Source organism: Xiphophorus maculatus, chromosome 18 (assembly GCF_002775205.1).
Source record: "Xiphophorus maculatus strain JP 163 A chromosome 18, X_maculatus-5.0-male, whole genome shotgun sequence".
In the NCBI taxonomy this organism is placed as follows: Eukaryota; Metazoa; Chordata; class Actinopteri; order Cyprinodontiformes; family Poeciliidae; genus Xiphophorus; species Xiphophorus maculatus.
This window is the reverse complement of record NC_036460.1, coordinates 17,549,668-17,564,819: the sequence shown is the minus strand read 5'-3', so window position 1 is coordinate 17,564,819 and position 15,152 is coordinate 17,549,668. Positions and strand designations below refer to the sequence as shown.

At 40.0% G+C, this 15,152-nt stretch overlaps 1 protein-coding gene across 3 annotated transcripts in view; it reads right to left on the bottom strand.

The window, feature by feature from the left end:
- The window catches only part of hip1 (huntingtin interacting protein 1), a 50,306-nt gene that overhangs the window by 17,321 nt on the left and 17,833 nt on the right, over positions 1 to 15,152 (bottom strand). For all 3 annotated transcript variants that reach the window (XM_023351365.1, XM_014470359.2, XM_023351366.1), the window contains exons 2-7: positions 7,043 to 7,106; positions 5,790 to 5,932; positions 5,648 to 5,704; positions 2,794 to 2,874; positions 1,379 to 1,455; positions 1,043 to 1,104 (exon numbers count right to left, since the gene is read on the bottom strand). In XM_023351365.1, coding sequence (XP_023207133.1) covers positions 1,043 to 1,104; positions 1,379 to 1,455; positions 2,794 to 2,874; positions 5,648 to 5,704; positions 5,790 to 5,932; positions 7,043 to 7,106 — 484 coding nt within the window. The remainder of the gene's footprint in view (positions 1 to 1,042; positions 1,105 to 1,378; positions 1,456 to 2,793; positions 2,875 to 5,647; positions 5,705 to 5,789; positions 5,933 to 7,042; positions 7,107 to 15,152) is intronic.

The window sequence follows — 15,152 nt, the reverse complement described above, 5'->3', positions numbered from 1 at the left end:
TCAACAAGCACACTCTGAAAACAAACATCATCGCTTCAACTGCACTGGAGTGTCTGAGAACCGCGGTCATGGCTCAGAGTTGTTTCAAAGACGGAAAACAGGAAAGGAGTTTTAAATGGAGCGGCGAGGGAGCGACGACCTGAACAGAGTCAGGATTGTCTGACTCAGTCTGTGCCTCCATCATAACGGAGTCGGGCCATGAGAGCCTCAGAGCGACGCAGGCGTGGTTTCCTGACTGACTGCCACGCAACACACACACACACTTTTCACATGACGTTACACTTTCAAAAAAAACAAAAAAAAAAAACACACAATAGCAGAGGATGGACTAACATGAACTGCACAGTTATGGTCGGAAGTGTATTAACAATGAATGAGTGGAGTTATTACTGGCACAGCTTTCATGTTAGAACTCTGACTTCCAGGGATCTCAGGTCTTTTTAAAAATGGATTTGTGAGAGATGTGTTTACAGTGGTGCTAGAGGTGGATCTGCAAAATAATGTGTTGAAGCAGAGACGCATCTAAAAGTAGCAGAACATTGGTCCTTGAGGCCTGGATTTGAGGATCCCTGGTATTTGATGTTGAAAGACTTGGAACCCCTAAAAAAGACGAACCAGTGAAGTGTTTTGCAGCTAATTTAGTTTACTTGGAAAGGTGGAGCCGGGGGATCTGGAGGCGGCTGCATGGCATCATGAGAACGAGTAATAAGCAATCTGAATATAATTTCCTCCTTATCTTTTATGACTGGAGGCTGACTTTGCTCTCCCGGTCAACTCCTTCAGTCTATTTTTAACCGGCTCCGCTGCTTCGGCAGACATGAACCTCAGGTGACTCAGCCAGGCAACAAAAGGGCCGCAGAACAGATCAGAGGTGAGTTCAGCGCTCCCCATCTGCCTGCTTCTGTTCACCATTGTGTATATTACACATATCAGGCAGACTGTACTTCCTGTCTGTTAGAGAGTATCTGTGTGTGTGTGTACTGTATGTGTGTTTGTGTATTTAACATAGAGGTTTCTGCTCCTATGGAGCAGAAAAACTCACCTCCAAGGAAGAGGTTGAGCTCACACTCCAGGTAGTCAAACATCTCCACTGTTAGCTGGAAGCTGCAGATGAGAAAATTCATAATTTATCCCACCTGGAATATAATATTCCAGCTTTTTGGTCACTATCAGAACAATTTCTGTTTATTTATTAACCACTGATCATCGTGATTAGCTTTAGCTGATTTATTAATTATTTACTGTCAGGTTTTGAATGAAGCTTTGCTTGTCACACTCGTGTGGAGGCACCATTAAAACACAACCATCCTGGAGCTCAACCAGTTAAATCCACCAGTAAGCTGAGGTAACCAGAGCGGCAGCAGCATGCCACACTCACAAGTTGTTGACGTCGTTCTCTCCCGCCTCGTCGAGCTGCCTGTTCGACATCTGCAGGTTGCCGGGGAAACGAGGGTTCTGAAACAGAACGGGGCAAAAACCGAGCTTTGAACTCAAACCGCAAAGTCCAGACATCCATTTGATACAATTTACTGACAGAATCTGCTAACTTTGACCACCAGCAGCTGCATTCAAAGATTAAATGGTGACTTCCTATGTGGTAAACATTAGAAATGTACACCGCTGTGCTGCTTTTGCATGATATATTGCATGATTTTTAAGTTTAAAAAAATGTTTAAAGTTGACAGGAACTTTGAAAATATCAATTGATATGCATTTTTGGAAGACTGAAAGATTAACAGCTAAACACCAACTATAAAGTCTTAAAAAAAAAAAGGCGATCGTTAAAAAAAAGAAAATTAATAAATCAACAATGCTAAGCCTGGTGGGGGCACAAGTAAAGCCTGGTGGCCCGCCAGGCTTACAATACACTAAGAAAAACCCTGTCTTCATGTTTAAAAACAACAATCAAATAAAAAAAAAAGAAAATCAACTCCTACCGCAGTCGCCACTAATTAATGTAGAAATTATAAAAAGCAGAGACGCACCGAGAAATCTACTATTAACTGGAAGTGCACAAAACTCGGCTTTGGTGGAAAATTAAAAACATCTTTTTCAAATCTGTGAATTCACATTATTGTTGAGGTGTTTAATAGTGAAAGGAACCACAGAGATGTGAGAAAACATTTAAAATAAAGCTATTTTCTAGGACACGTCAAGACCTTTCTGCAGTTCATTCTGGCTGCAAGAGAGAAAGACTTTCAGCAGGTAATAGGAAGGGTGAGTGGAAGGCTCAGACCTCACACACATCTGAAATATTTCACATTACTATGCTTCAGTTTATGAATCAAGTCCTTCTTTGCATTTTTTCTACTGTTGATGCATAATGATTAATTTATTAGAATGCTTATTGGCTCTTTGTCAATTATTTAGTCACAGCAGTAAGTGTGTCAGGTTACGCGTCAGTCCACAAAGACGACGCTGGACAATGTGTCCAACCCATAGCAATGCCCACAGATCTACGCCCATGATGGTTTGAAGGTGTGAGACAAAATTTATAACAATCTGCCAACAGAAATGAGAATGAAGGAGCTCAGATGTCAGAGAGTCGCTTTACTGCCTTCAGTCGTGGCTAAGAATCTGGCTTCATGAGAGCAAGCAGCAGTATCTCATGTCACCTCCACGCCTCTGCTCAGCTGTCTCATAAAAGTGCTTCATTACTGATTCTTCAAAGGATAATAATGAGTAAGCTGGAATTTCCCCCCACAGGAGGAGGGTCTGGGGCAAAGATTACAAGGGAAGAGGAGAGGGGGCTAGGGGAGGCCGACGCTCGGTTTTATTGGCCGGCCGACTCACTTTAATGTGAAACTCCATTTTGGTGATGAGCAGTTTGAGGTAGATGCTGCACAGCTTCCCATAGCCTTCACTCAGATGACCCTGAGAATAAGAGATGACAAAGAAAAGAATGAATTTTTTAAAATTATTTTTTCTTTTATACATCAGCTATATAAACAATGTCAACGTAACTCCTGTTGTAACCGGTCTGCCTAGGAGGAAACAGTTCAGCATCCTCAACTATCTGCCTGGGAGTGTGTGAGAGCGAAACAACCGGAAACATGACGCCGCTGTCCTGGTCACAGCAACCCCACTTCCTGTATCCTCCTGCTGCCTGGTGACATCAGCAGAAACTGAGTCAGTACAAAGCGCGAAGGCCTCCGCCCAGCTTGCTGCTTCTCAGGCTTGCACCATAAATGTGGCGAAACAACATTTCACTTCAAACAAGTTTACCCAATAAACTATTTACCCGAGATGTTGTGGTGAACAATTTAAATGGACAATGCAAATGCTATTAAAATTAAAGAATGCCATCTACATGAAGTGCGCTCCTCCAATAATGTTTAATGCGCTCTGAAGGCTCGACTGCTGAAGAAGAAGCCCTCCGAGCGTCTGTAAATGTCGGCGTGTTAACCACAACACGACGGCGCTCCGATGATCATAATCACACAGTTCTTGTCCACAACTGTCTTTCTCATTGCTGATGGCTGCAGACTAACATTTAACAGTGATCTGCTCACATCAACATGCTTCTTGCTTACTGTGACTTTCAATCAAAAACTTTGCTGGGAATTTCTGGGAATAACAAACAGAACTGACTGGTTAAACATTAAAGTCAGACTCTAACTGTGTGCCTTCTTGCAATAACAGCTCTAAGTATTTTGGTCCATGTCTGTTTGTGCATCAAGAGACTTCTTGCAATTTTCTGCCAATTCGTTTTTGGGGGAAAATGCTCAAGCCCAGTTAGAATGAATAAAGAGTGTTGTCAAGTTTTGCAGCAGATTTTCATTTGAATTCAGGTCTGAACTTCGACTGGGTAGTTTAGCCTTTTCTTTTCAGATAACGGCTTAAACTGCACTCAGAGCCACAAAACATTCTCTCCTTGGCATCCCGATGCTGTTTGTTCACTAACGTTCTCCAAATAAAACCCCTAGAGGTTTTCACAGAACAGCTTAATGATGAATTACATCAAAAGGACTGTAGTTAGTAATTATACGACTTCAAGAAACAGTTGTTTGCACTGGATAATTAGTTCAAAACTGGATAGATAGTTTTGAAGAAATTATTGTATTATTATTCCCTTTCAGTTGATAATTATGAAGTAATGTGTGTTAGTAAGACCTGAAAGAATACATTGAAGGCTGTAACTTAAAATGTCTGAAGAAAGGCTTGAATGATTGTGTTATGCTAGTTTGACTTCATTGAATATAGAGTAATAAAAGAATAAACAAAGCTTTATACATATAAAATAAATTTAAAACAAAAGCAAACATGTTCAAAGGAGTGGGTAGAAGTATGAACTTATATTTACACCCAGCCCTCTTACATCTGTAGCATCATCCAATAAATTACTATTTCTGCTATTTCACCCTGTTGAAATAATTTCAATCTATGTTTCTTTATTTGTCATTAAAGTTCAAAAGAGACCTAAAAAAGTAAAGCATTTAATTCACTTTCTGTCCAACTTTCATCATTAAGATGATCAGTTCAAATGTTCATTTATATACCTGGGAATGAAGGTGCAAAGATAAACATAGGCATTAAAAACTATTAGGAAGCCAATTAATGAAATTCTTGCTCCTGTGGATTTCTGGATCTTTTACTAAACGTTTAATGAACCAAACCAGCTGAGCTGGTAAGAACAAATTCTGTTTCCAAACAGAAGAAATCCTAATGTAAAAGCTGCTATTCCCCAATGCACTTTGAATATATTAAGAAACACAATTTCCACTTTGATGTGACAAAATGTTTTCTAAGTGTTCATTAATGCTCTGTTTGCAAATTAATGTAAATCTACGATAATTGATCTGCTGGCAAGCATACTTTAGCAGCAGGAGAAATCAACACGTCTTTCAGTCTGTATAAAATCCTGACGTTTAGTGTAAACTTCTCTGCTCCAGCTTACTGTCAAGCTGGCCTGCAAATGGAAAAACCCAGAACAGTCACTCAAATCAAATGTTTTAAACTGCAGGAACAAAAACCTTCTGAGGTAACCTATTATAAATAGAAATATGTAAATTTGGCTACATTTTTTTGTACTGAAAACAAGAAAAGTTTCAGTTCCCACTTTGAGCAGCTGGAATCTAAATATATAATCTTAGATAGTGTCTGAAGCATTTTCAGGTAAATTAATTTTTTGCTGTTTTCCTTCTTTACTAAATGTACAGAGAATAGCCAAATCTAGATCTAAAGTTTAGATAAAATGAAGTGATACTCAGCATTTTAGCTGTTTTGCTTAAGAGAACAGAAAAAAATATGTATTTCATGGTTAACGGGATTGAAAACTGTTCGCCAAAATATTATGCAACTAAAATTTTACAAACAAAACTGTGCTGTAGCCTGATGTCTTTGGAAATGGTCGCATATTATTACCACATTAATTATTTTCAGTATCATCATCTATGCTCCAGGTAACCGCAGATTAAATTCTTTACAGAATGACAAGTAAAAAGCTGAATTAAAGACTTGAGAAAGGGAGATTTCGGCTAAACGATTAGTCTCTTGTACTTCATGGATGTAATCACCTGTGTTTTAACAGAAATTCAGCAGACGATTAAATCCCGTCATGACTTAAGGCCAAATTACCCCAACTTGTGACAGCTTGCCGTAGGTCTTTGCATGACATAAGAACAATCACCTCAGTGTAGTTGCTTACCCACATCCTGCTCATATCCGCCAGATCTGCCTTGTTCCTCATGGAGTCCTTTATCACCTGCAGGTGGAAACACAAACAGATTTCCAAAACAGGTAGCTGGCAGAAACCACGGACGTTCTGCCCGAGTGTCCTCTGCTCTTACGTTGGGGTGTCCATCCCGCAGCAGCTTGTGGAAAACGTGGCAGAACTTCCAGCAGAGCACGGCGTTGCTGGAGAGAGGAAGCCGGTTGACGGCCGCCCAGAAAGTGTGGGCGCCCTTCTCGTGATGTGTTCCCAAGATGCACGGTGGGAGAAGCAGTCAAGGACCACCAGCTCACTCAGCTTGCAATTATTCTATGGTTTTGCGCTAATGTTGATGTCAGTCATATTTGACATTACATTTGATTTGGATATTTTCTAACTTCTTTTGCTCTGAAGGGAGTTTAAGATTATAAGAAAAACGTCATCGTCAGTGTAAGTTGATTATTTTTTGTTTTGTCCACAACAGTGGGATTCTGATCAAATAAATGAGGTGTGTAAACTTTGTTGACAGGTCAAACATTAAACCTGTTTTGCTATTCTGGGCCAGGTGTACCTTCGTTTCATAGATGGCACACCTAGCAAAGCGATTGCTGTGTTTAATTGCTTGAATTTGCAATAATTAACTTTATGTGCTTCTTTGGTTTTCTTTCCCAGATAAAGTCTTGATTTATCACTTTAGTTTTAAAGAGCTTTTTTCCCAGACGGATTCAATAATTGACTAATAGCCATCGAGAAGATATTCTTAGCTCAGAGCTGCTTTCTTGGACACCGTCAGTGACAGGATCTTTCGCTGCAATTAACTTTGATTACAGTTGCAAAGTGTGCCAATTATTTTACCCCACTAATTGATTAATCATCAGAAAAAGTCAATAGAATAATCAATCATTCATTCATTGTGGCCCTAAAAGTAATTGGAATTAATTTTTTTGTGTTTTTGACTGTATGATTTGATTCTACTGAATAACCTAGATTGATCTGAGCTGAATTTGCAAAATGTTTCTATATAACTGGGACCAGTTCATCTCATAAACTGCCTTGAGATGGGAATTGAAGCTGAATAAACTGTGATTAAATCACAATAAAGAATCTAAAAAATCCCATATACAACTGTTTGTATTATAGACTATATTAACATGCTCCAAGAGAGATAAGTGTAAAAAAAAATAATAATAAAAAAATAAAAGTGCAGCGTGCTGTTTTATTATATCAGCTGCGCAGCAGAACCACATGAACTAGATGGGGTTACACAGTTTGTTGTTTTGCACTAATGTAACCCTCTGCACACATGTAGAAATAAACACAGCTCTTCTCTTCAAACACATCCTTCACACACTAACACACACACACACACACACACACACAATGTGAGGATATTCCTGGCATGCTTCTCTTTGACAGCGACCTCCTGTGTGTTGATAGCCTTGTTGATGCTGACAGCCTGCAAAGGAGGAGGAAAAAAGGAAATCAGCCGACAGATTTTTACTCCAGTAAAAGTTGACATCCTTCCACTACTAAAAGAATGCTTTCAAAAGAGTCTTCTCTAGTAATGCTTTGGGAATAGGAGGCAGCAGAGATTTTCCAGAAGAGGCTGATTGACCCATTTTCTGCAGCGTTAGTATTCAAGGCAGCAGCTCTGAAGCCTGGGCCTCTAGCTGATTTGGAGTAGCTTCACAGACGAAAGAAAACCGCGCTGTCATATTTCTCCTAATTTACCTCGCCACGCGGAAACAGTCTCTAGATTAAATCATGGAGACGTGACAGAGTATCTGCATTAGGGCAGAACACTGAATGTGACGTCTAATCTTTTAGTTTGTGAATTATGTGATTTGACAACAGAAAACAAACAGATTAGAATTGCTGGCGGCCACATTTCCTTGAGGTGAGCTGGCAGACTTAACGGGATGGCACCAACAATGAACCACGTGTGGATGAGCAGGGGACTATCTCAGTGTGTCATCTCTCTCCGCTGTGGAATCTACTAGGAAACAAAAGCCAGGTCTCAAGCTGAAGTCTCTCCAAATCAAGTTCAAATTAAGACCTTGTTCGCCTCATCTGGCAGAGGAAACCTCAGGTTTCTTCTTAACTCTGGCAAACACACATAGTTACGACTGATGCTAATCTGTAGTCTGTGTCAGACATCGAGACAGACAAAAACAGATTCCTTAAGAAATTGGCACAGCGATGCAACAATCGATCCGCCACAGGCTGGAATCGACCGATCATTTCTTTGTTGGGTCTAATGATCCGAAAGTCAAATACTAAAATTATATAGGATTTTTTTCCTCCCCAATTCATCCAATAGTTCCAAATGTTTTGAGTCTACAAACAGCATAATTCTTGATGCACTTTTTTTCCAGTCCTAAAAAATATCAGAAAGAGGCTATGGATATAATTTAATAACTAAAAAGGGATGATCTTGTAATTCTCTAGTTTGTTGCTGAATGTGACCTTTATCAAAAAACTTGCAGAACATGTTAAGATGATCTTATGTGTGTTATAATGTTATAAAACAAGCAAAATCAGAATCAAACAATCAAAAAAGATGCATGATGAAATTAATAGGTAACACTTTATTTGACGGGGTGTGCATAAGACTGACATGACATTGTCATAAACATGACATAACATGAAGGAGTCTTTGTGAATGTCTGACTGTTGTCATGATGCGTCATTCGGTAAGGAATAACACTTTTAATGCAAAGTTGCTCTTAAAGTTGCCTTGGAAGTCCATTAAAAGTGCCAACTTTGCATTAAAGTGTCATTATTTACAAAATAATGCAAAATTGGCACTTTTAATGGACTTTCAAGGCAACTTTTAGCGCAACTTTGGATTAAAAGTGTCATTACTTACCGAATGACACATCATAGCAGTCATAAAATCTGTCATAAACATGAAGGAGTCTGTATGAACGTCTGTCATGTCAGTATCATGCCAGTCTTATGCACACCCCGTCAAATAAAGTGCTACTAATTAATCTCAAACCAGGAATGAAATGTTTGACAAGTTATAATGTGCCTGTACTGCATCAGAGTTTGGACTATTGCTGAAGGCTTTCAGATAAAAAGTGTATTTCAACAGCCTCTGGTTGACATTTTACTTCACAATTGAGAGAGAGAAAAAAAAATCCAGACCACTCAACTGGTCCTTCACTCGGAGTCGAGTCATATCACCAAACATAGACTGAAACTCTAGTGTCCGCTAAACAAAGAAAAACATATATCCTGTCACTGTCACCGGAAGGGTACTGCGATCAGTTCGGGTCAGCAGAATGTTAGATTCTGTTTCATAACCTCGCTTCCCACAGAGTCTGCTCCTCCTCTTCCAGTATATGAGCTGGAAGTCACTGGAGGGAGAGAAGGGGAGGAATGGGAAGGGCAGAGATGAAGCGAAGAGGGAACACTGGGGAAGCACTCGCTGCTCAGGGTCTCAAATCAGTCAAACAAAACCCAGGAAAATATCAAAGGGAAAAAGAAAGTTTTTACTGACATCACAAACAGCTACTGTCCTGACAAACCAACTACAGGTTACATCTTCCACACACTCCATGACAGATTAACACACACTCAGGCAAATCTAATTGAAGTGAAATTCAGATTAAGCTGTAGGCATGATTCATTGGTGAAGATGCAGCATGAGGACAGGAGGAACCAGGCTGCTGCCGCTCACACCTACCCGGCTCTGAACTTCACACCCTCCACACTGATTGGGCTTCAGTCCATACATTGATCAGAAGAACTGCTTGGTGTTCAGACTTTAGAGCGCAGCAGTGCTATCACTGTCCTGTTCAGGGTGTGCAGAAGAAGTAAAGCTGCTAAGAAACCTCCAGAGTATTTCCTCTGATCCAAACCACAGAGGCCAGTCACACTGAGTTAAATTAGGCCACTTGCTTTATGAAAACAAGCACTTATTGGTTTAATGAAGCCAGCCCAAAGACAAGCGGCTTGTCTTATGTACATCTCTACCTCTACAGTGCATGTTGTCTGTCCTGTGTGTCTCTGTGTTGTCCTGAGACAAAATGGTGATTTTTTTTTTTTTTAAATGAACTACCGTCCAGCTATAAAGCTGCACTTCAGTGCGAACAGTGGTTAGCAATGTTGTTTTGCAGCAACCATGGTTTGCAACTCATTTGTCCAATGAACGCTGAAGATAGGCTGCGACCCAGCCTGGTTACACAGAGGGAACAGTTTGCTGGCTGCCTACGTTCTTACTTCACAAACACGTGAAGACAAAAGAAATAAGACAATGCTGACAATAACATCATAACAATAATATTTAAGATTCAATTTAGAATGTTGCGGATCTAAGGGTGTTTTAATCATCTTAAATAAGAAAATCAATGGAGCACAATAAACATCACTGGTTCACACTGGCCTCAAGATGCGTCATTGAGTGCAAACTGTTTTCACATTTCCTTTGCAGTCTCAACAAGGGAAGTGAGTTTTGTGTAATTTCCTCTTAAGAGGGACCATATTTCATTTGTACAATAGCCCCTGTAACATATGGGTACAATAATACTGAGCCTGAATTCTTTGCATTCAAATGGCTCACAATCGAAAATAAATGTCAGTGCTTATATTTTTTTTGACGCTGCCTCAATAGATTTACATTTGCCCCCTTTGTTCTTTCCTATACCCACAAACCAAACAAATCAAAGGATGATTGAGCAAACACTAGTACGAATCGTTCCCACACCAGGATGAGCCAATTGTAGCACAGTGAGACTTTGTGCTACGTTTGGGTTGAATGGGAGTAGCAGCTGTCCGAGACTCCTGGTGTTAGCTGAGCTGACCGACCGGCATCAATGGCCTCTAAGCTACTGCAGCAACTCAGACCAGTCCACTTGGTTCAATGACACAAAATAAAACCAGAAGTGAGATTTGTAGGACCTATGAGTAGGTAATACCTCAATCCACATCATCACATCCACAGGAATGAGGTTTTTGAACTTTATGCCTTCTTATTTATGTCTTTATATGATGAACTATAACCAGTTCTCAATCAATTCTTCACCGGCCGAGCACAGAAAGCCTTGTTGCCTCTCAGTATCTAGAAACATCTTTTAACACAGCTCTGCTCTGCAACAAAGTGTTATTGATACAGTGCTGAAAGCATGTTAAGTTTGCCCAAGCCTTCTGTTGGAGAAGAAAAAAAGAGCCTGCATTGATATGCTGATGGCAGCCTGACTGTGTCCACCAAAGGACCCGCGCTCAGAGAAAAGAGGAAGCGTCCCCCGCCTGCAAAATGAAACAGCCTTCACTTGTTGACTCTCGTCCCCATCTGCTGCTTTGCTGTTGGGGATGATGCCTCTCGTGTAAACATAAAAGCATTCCTTTGTGCAACTCTGATTTTCCAAAATAGTCCAACACACAGTCCAGGAAAAAAAAAAAAACATGTTTCCACAGTTTGAGCTTTCTTAAGTGACTGTTATTATTAGCAAACAAAGACGGCCTAAGAAAATACAAAATGTAGTTTTGAAACTGCTCCTTCAGGACCTGAATGACTTGCAGTAAGATGAAGAATGTCCAGCTGTCAGTTTAGGGATGTTCAGGTGCAAAATGAAACATACCAGCAAGAGTACCTAGAAATGGCACAAAAAAACTACCTTAATTGGGTTTTAGTTCACTCCAAACACTTGCTTTTGTTTTTTGAGTCATTGAGAGGTGCACTTAGTTATGCAACAGGACAGTGATGCCCCAGCAAGTCCTCACAGAACATCTCAAATAGGCCATTCATGCTCTACATGTGCCTAACCCAAAACAATTCAACAAATTTATGTAGGGAGTTGCAATCATTTGATGGCAGTTGGTGTCACCAAGGGTGGCCCAGTTATTAGGCTTAAGGGGACAATTATTTTTTCACGTAGAGTTGGTTTAGATAGCTTTTCTTCCCTTAATAACTGAAATCTTCACATGAAAAATGTACACAGGTCTGATATTAACCATAGTTTGATGATTGAAAGTATTACAAAAAACAATAGAGGAAATCTGTAAAGGGAAACATACTTTTTTCACCGTAAATGTACACCATGCTTTGCTCTAGTTCATTTCCGGACACAGCTGTGACATAATCTATTGTTAATGATAAGGAGGGGCCCCTAATTTTCCCATCATGAGAAAATACTTCATAGATAAAATTGAAAAAAGGAAGAACAAAACAGACACATTTTCACTGAATGTCATAAGCAGGTGTGGGAGGCCTCCAGAGAGACCCTGACAATGTACTGTTGAAGGGAAGTGACATCTTAAATACATAACCCTGATTATCAGAAAGAAGGAGGAGCAAAAAGCTCAATAAAGAGTAAAGCACTAATAATAGACACCGCAGCTAGTTCATTCTTATTAAATGATCTCATTAAAGCCTAAATTTAATATTAAAGGTGGTAACTCCAAGTGTCAGTCTCAGAATCCTTAGTAATATATGACAAAGAGGCATCTCAGTCCAAGTGATGTCTATAATTGGGTTCTTTAAAATCTGTATTTAGCAGTTCCTATTAAATACATTGTTGCGCTGCATTGTGTATTATTCAGAGCAGAATTACCATTTCCCAGAATAATTTTAAGGTACAGGAGGCAATAGCTGAAGTATGGGCAATGGACTGAGCTTATATATTGTTTTTCTATTTGTAATGACCACTCATAATGCTTTATCCTAGAGTAACAATCAGATCACTAGGATGCTTTGCCAATGAAAACAAAGACATACAGCAGTAGAGGAAGATGAAACTATATCACTACATGATGTCTACTTCCTATTAAGCCCGGTACAAAAACTGGACAATCCTTCATTCAGCCGATCCTAAATTCCCCTTTTACATACTTTGTATGTACCTAACCCTACTAGCTTTAATATAGTTTGATTATGCATCTTTATAAACAAATTATATTGCTTTGATTATGCCATTAAAAAGCACAGCTAATTTGCCATTTGCTATGCTTAGACAGGTTTAAATACCTACATTTGTTTGTTTCTGACTTCCTGTAAATCTTTCTTCTGTTGACACTACATTCATGTAAAAGCATAGAAGCAGCATGTCTGCTGTTCTGTCATTTGGTGTAATTAATATAAAACACCTTCCTAATACACTCTGAGCAGCAGGATGCAAGCAAGAATTTTCAACACAACAAGCACTTGAGATCTTTAATTTTCAAGCAATATTGTGGCTTAATTTTTGCACTGCACTATAAAACAAAACTAAATGCCACAAGTTACATTATTATAAAGGCAATATTTGGTATCTTATTCAATTTTAGAAACAGTTGGAGTAATTATTGCGTCTCTCTTGAAAATACACAGCAACAAAACAAGTTATAAACTTTTGCTTCAAACATTAGTGAAAATACTGAAAGTGTGTATATACTCAAGGTTATTAGACCAGCAGATGCATAGTTGTGCCACTCTGTAACAGATGCTACCGTACAACACAGGCTCTTGCTTGACAATACCACCAAATATAACACAAAAGGATGAACTAAATGAGATATTTTCCTGGCTATGAAATTGTGATTTGAAGGTTTTTGTCTAGTGCAGCTCCAACATGCTTCATCCGATTGAAGTGCTCTTCTGAGAAATCTGGATTTGTAGGGTCAGACGGTCCTCTGTACTCCCTCTATCACACAGAGAACCGAGACTAAACAAATACGTGAAGCATTTTATGGATTTTACCCCATGTGGTCCTTGCATGTACTTCAATATGATCAAGGACGACTGCTAGGATGCAATATTCACAGGTAGCTATATTTCAAGTGCCATGCTGTATATTTGACCAGATAAAGGGACTCCTTGCTCTTGAAAGCAAGATGTGTTTTTTAAAGCTTACAGGGATTGGTTCACAGAGGGGAAAAAAAGAGGAACATGAGGGTTAATCATGATCATTATCATCAAAATATTCAACAGTAATGCGGAAATCCTACGTTGCCATCTTGCAGCCATGCTCCATTTTTACAGATGATTTTGCAAAATGACCAAACCTAGCAGGGTGCAGGAATAGGTGGGAGCTTCTGTAAATCCAGTTTCTCCTTCAGGTGCTGCATGGCCAAGGGGAAAGCTCTCAATGTGAGCTGACCAGCTGCTGCACTGTGCAGGGTGACAAGTGACTAGTAAAGGGAGGCTGAGAGGAAGGAAAACAGGAAACATGAGGCGATGTGTGAATGCAGCAGCACTGTAATGCTGAGGCATGGTCACTGTGGCGAAGTCCCAGAGGGGTGGAGGTGCTGAAGGTGGGGGTGGAAGGAGGGTACAAGCACTCAGTCAGGCTTCCTGTCTTGGCACACCCTGCACTGCCCATTTCCTGCTTGCTGAAAATCGCCCCTGCCTCTCACTAGCCCCCCATTCTACTAAAGCATTTGCTCAGTCAAGCCTGACAGGCAGCAGCTGAGACCAAACCCTGTCACCTCGTCACATTTCATGTCAATCTCTTCCACTCATAACCTGCCAAACGTAGCTTTAAAACGGAGCCACCTTTATAAAAGTTTCTTTCAAACCAGCTGTGTGTAGCAACAGGTTTGGGAGGGGCAATACTGCAATGGTATCTGTACAGTAGGAGAAAACACTTTCTCTGACATAAAACGGACTTTTACAACTGTAACTTTTCAAGGGGCAACAATATGTATTGTCCAGGCACATAGTGCCACTTTACAGCACTATTAAGCATATCTGTTACATTTAGTAGTTAGAAAAAAGGTGTATATATCAATAGATAAGAAATTTGACTTGGTAATTTGGTGGCTTCAAATTGGACCTCTGTCTCTTTAAGAAGGACTAGCTCTTAAATATTCCCCCTTTAAAACCTTTAATCTTTTGTCCAGCCTGTTCCTAGTCAATATAGAGCCTTAACTGTAGTAAAATAATTAACATAAAAAATATTTGTGAACTTCTGACTGTACACCACACTCAGTGCATGGTTCAAAATCAGGGTGGCCGACTCCAGTCTTCAAGGGCCCCTACCCTGCATGTTTTAGGTGTTTACCAGCTGCTCCTCACTGGTCATCAGGTTCTGCAAAGGCTTCAAAAGGAACCATTCATTTGATCCAGGAGTGTTGAACCAGGGATACGTCCAACACATGCAAGACACCGGTTCCAGAGAGCTGAACTCGGCAGTTCCTGAGCCAAAAATTCCTTCCAGAAACCTGCGATTGATCTTATGCTGTTTACCGCTGCTGTTTATTTTATTGCTCTAAGAAGGAGGGCATGGTCTGTTTCAAAAGTCTGAGAACCACTGGCCTAAAAAGAGATTTCACTGCCCACAAATGCACATTCATTTCAGTGAAAACATACCAGCGATGCCGACACGGTTGATCACACTTGCAGCCAAAAATAATCTCCACAAAGTAAAACCCTGCGCACAAACACAGACTTCTTGTCAAAACAGGATACAGCACACTGTAGCCGGCCTGAAGTCAGACACAGCAACATAAATTAATAAAAGCATCTGGGAATTAAACATACATACATATTTTTAAACCAAGATGATACAGGTATCTTGGT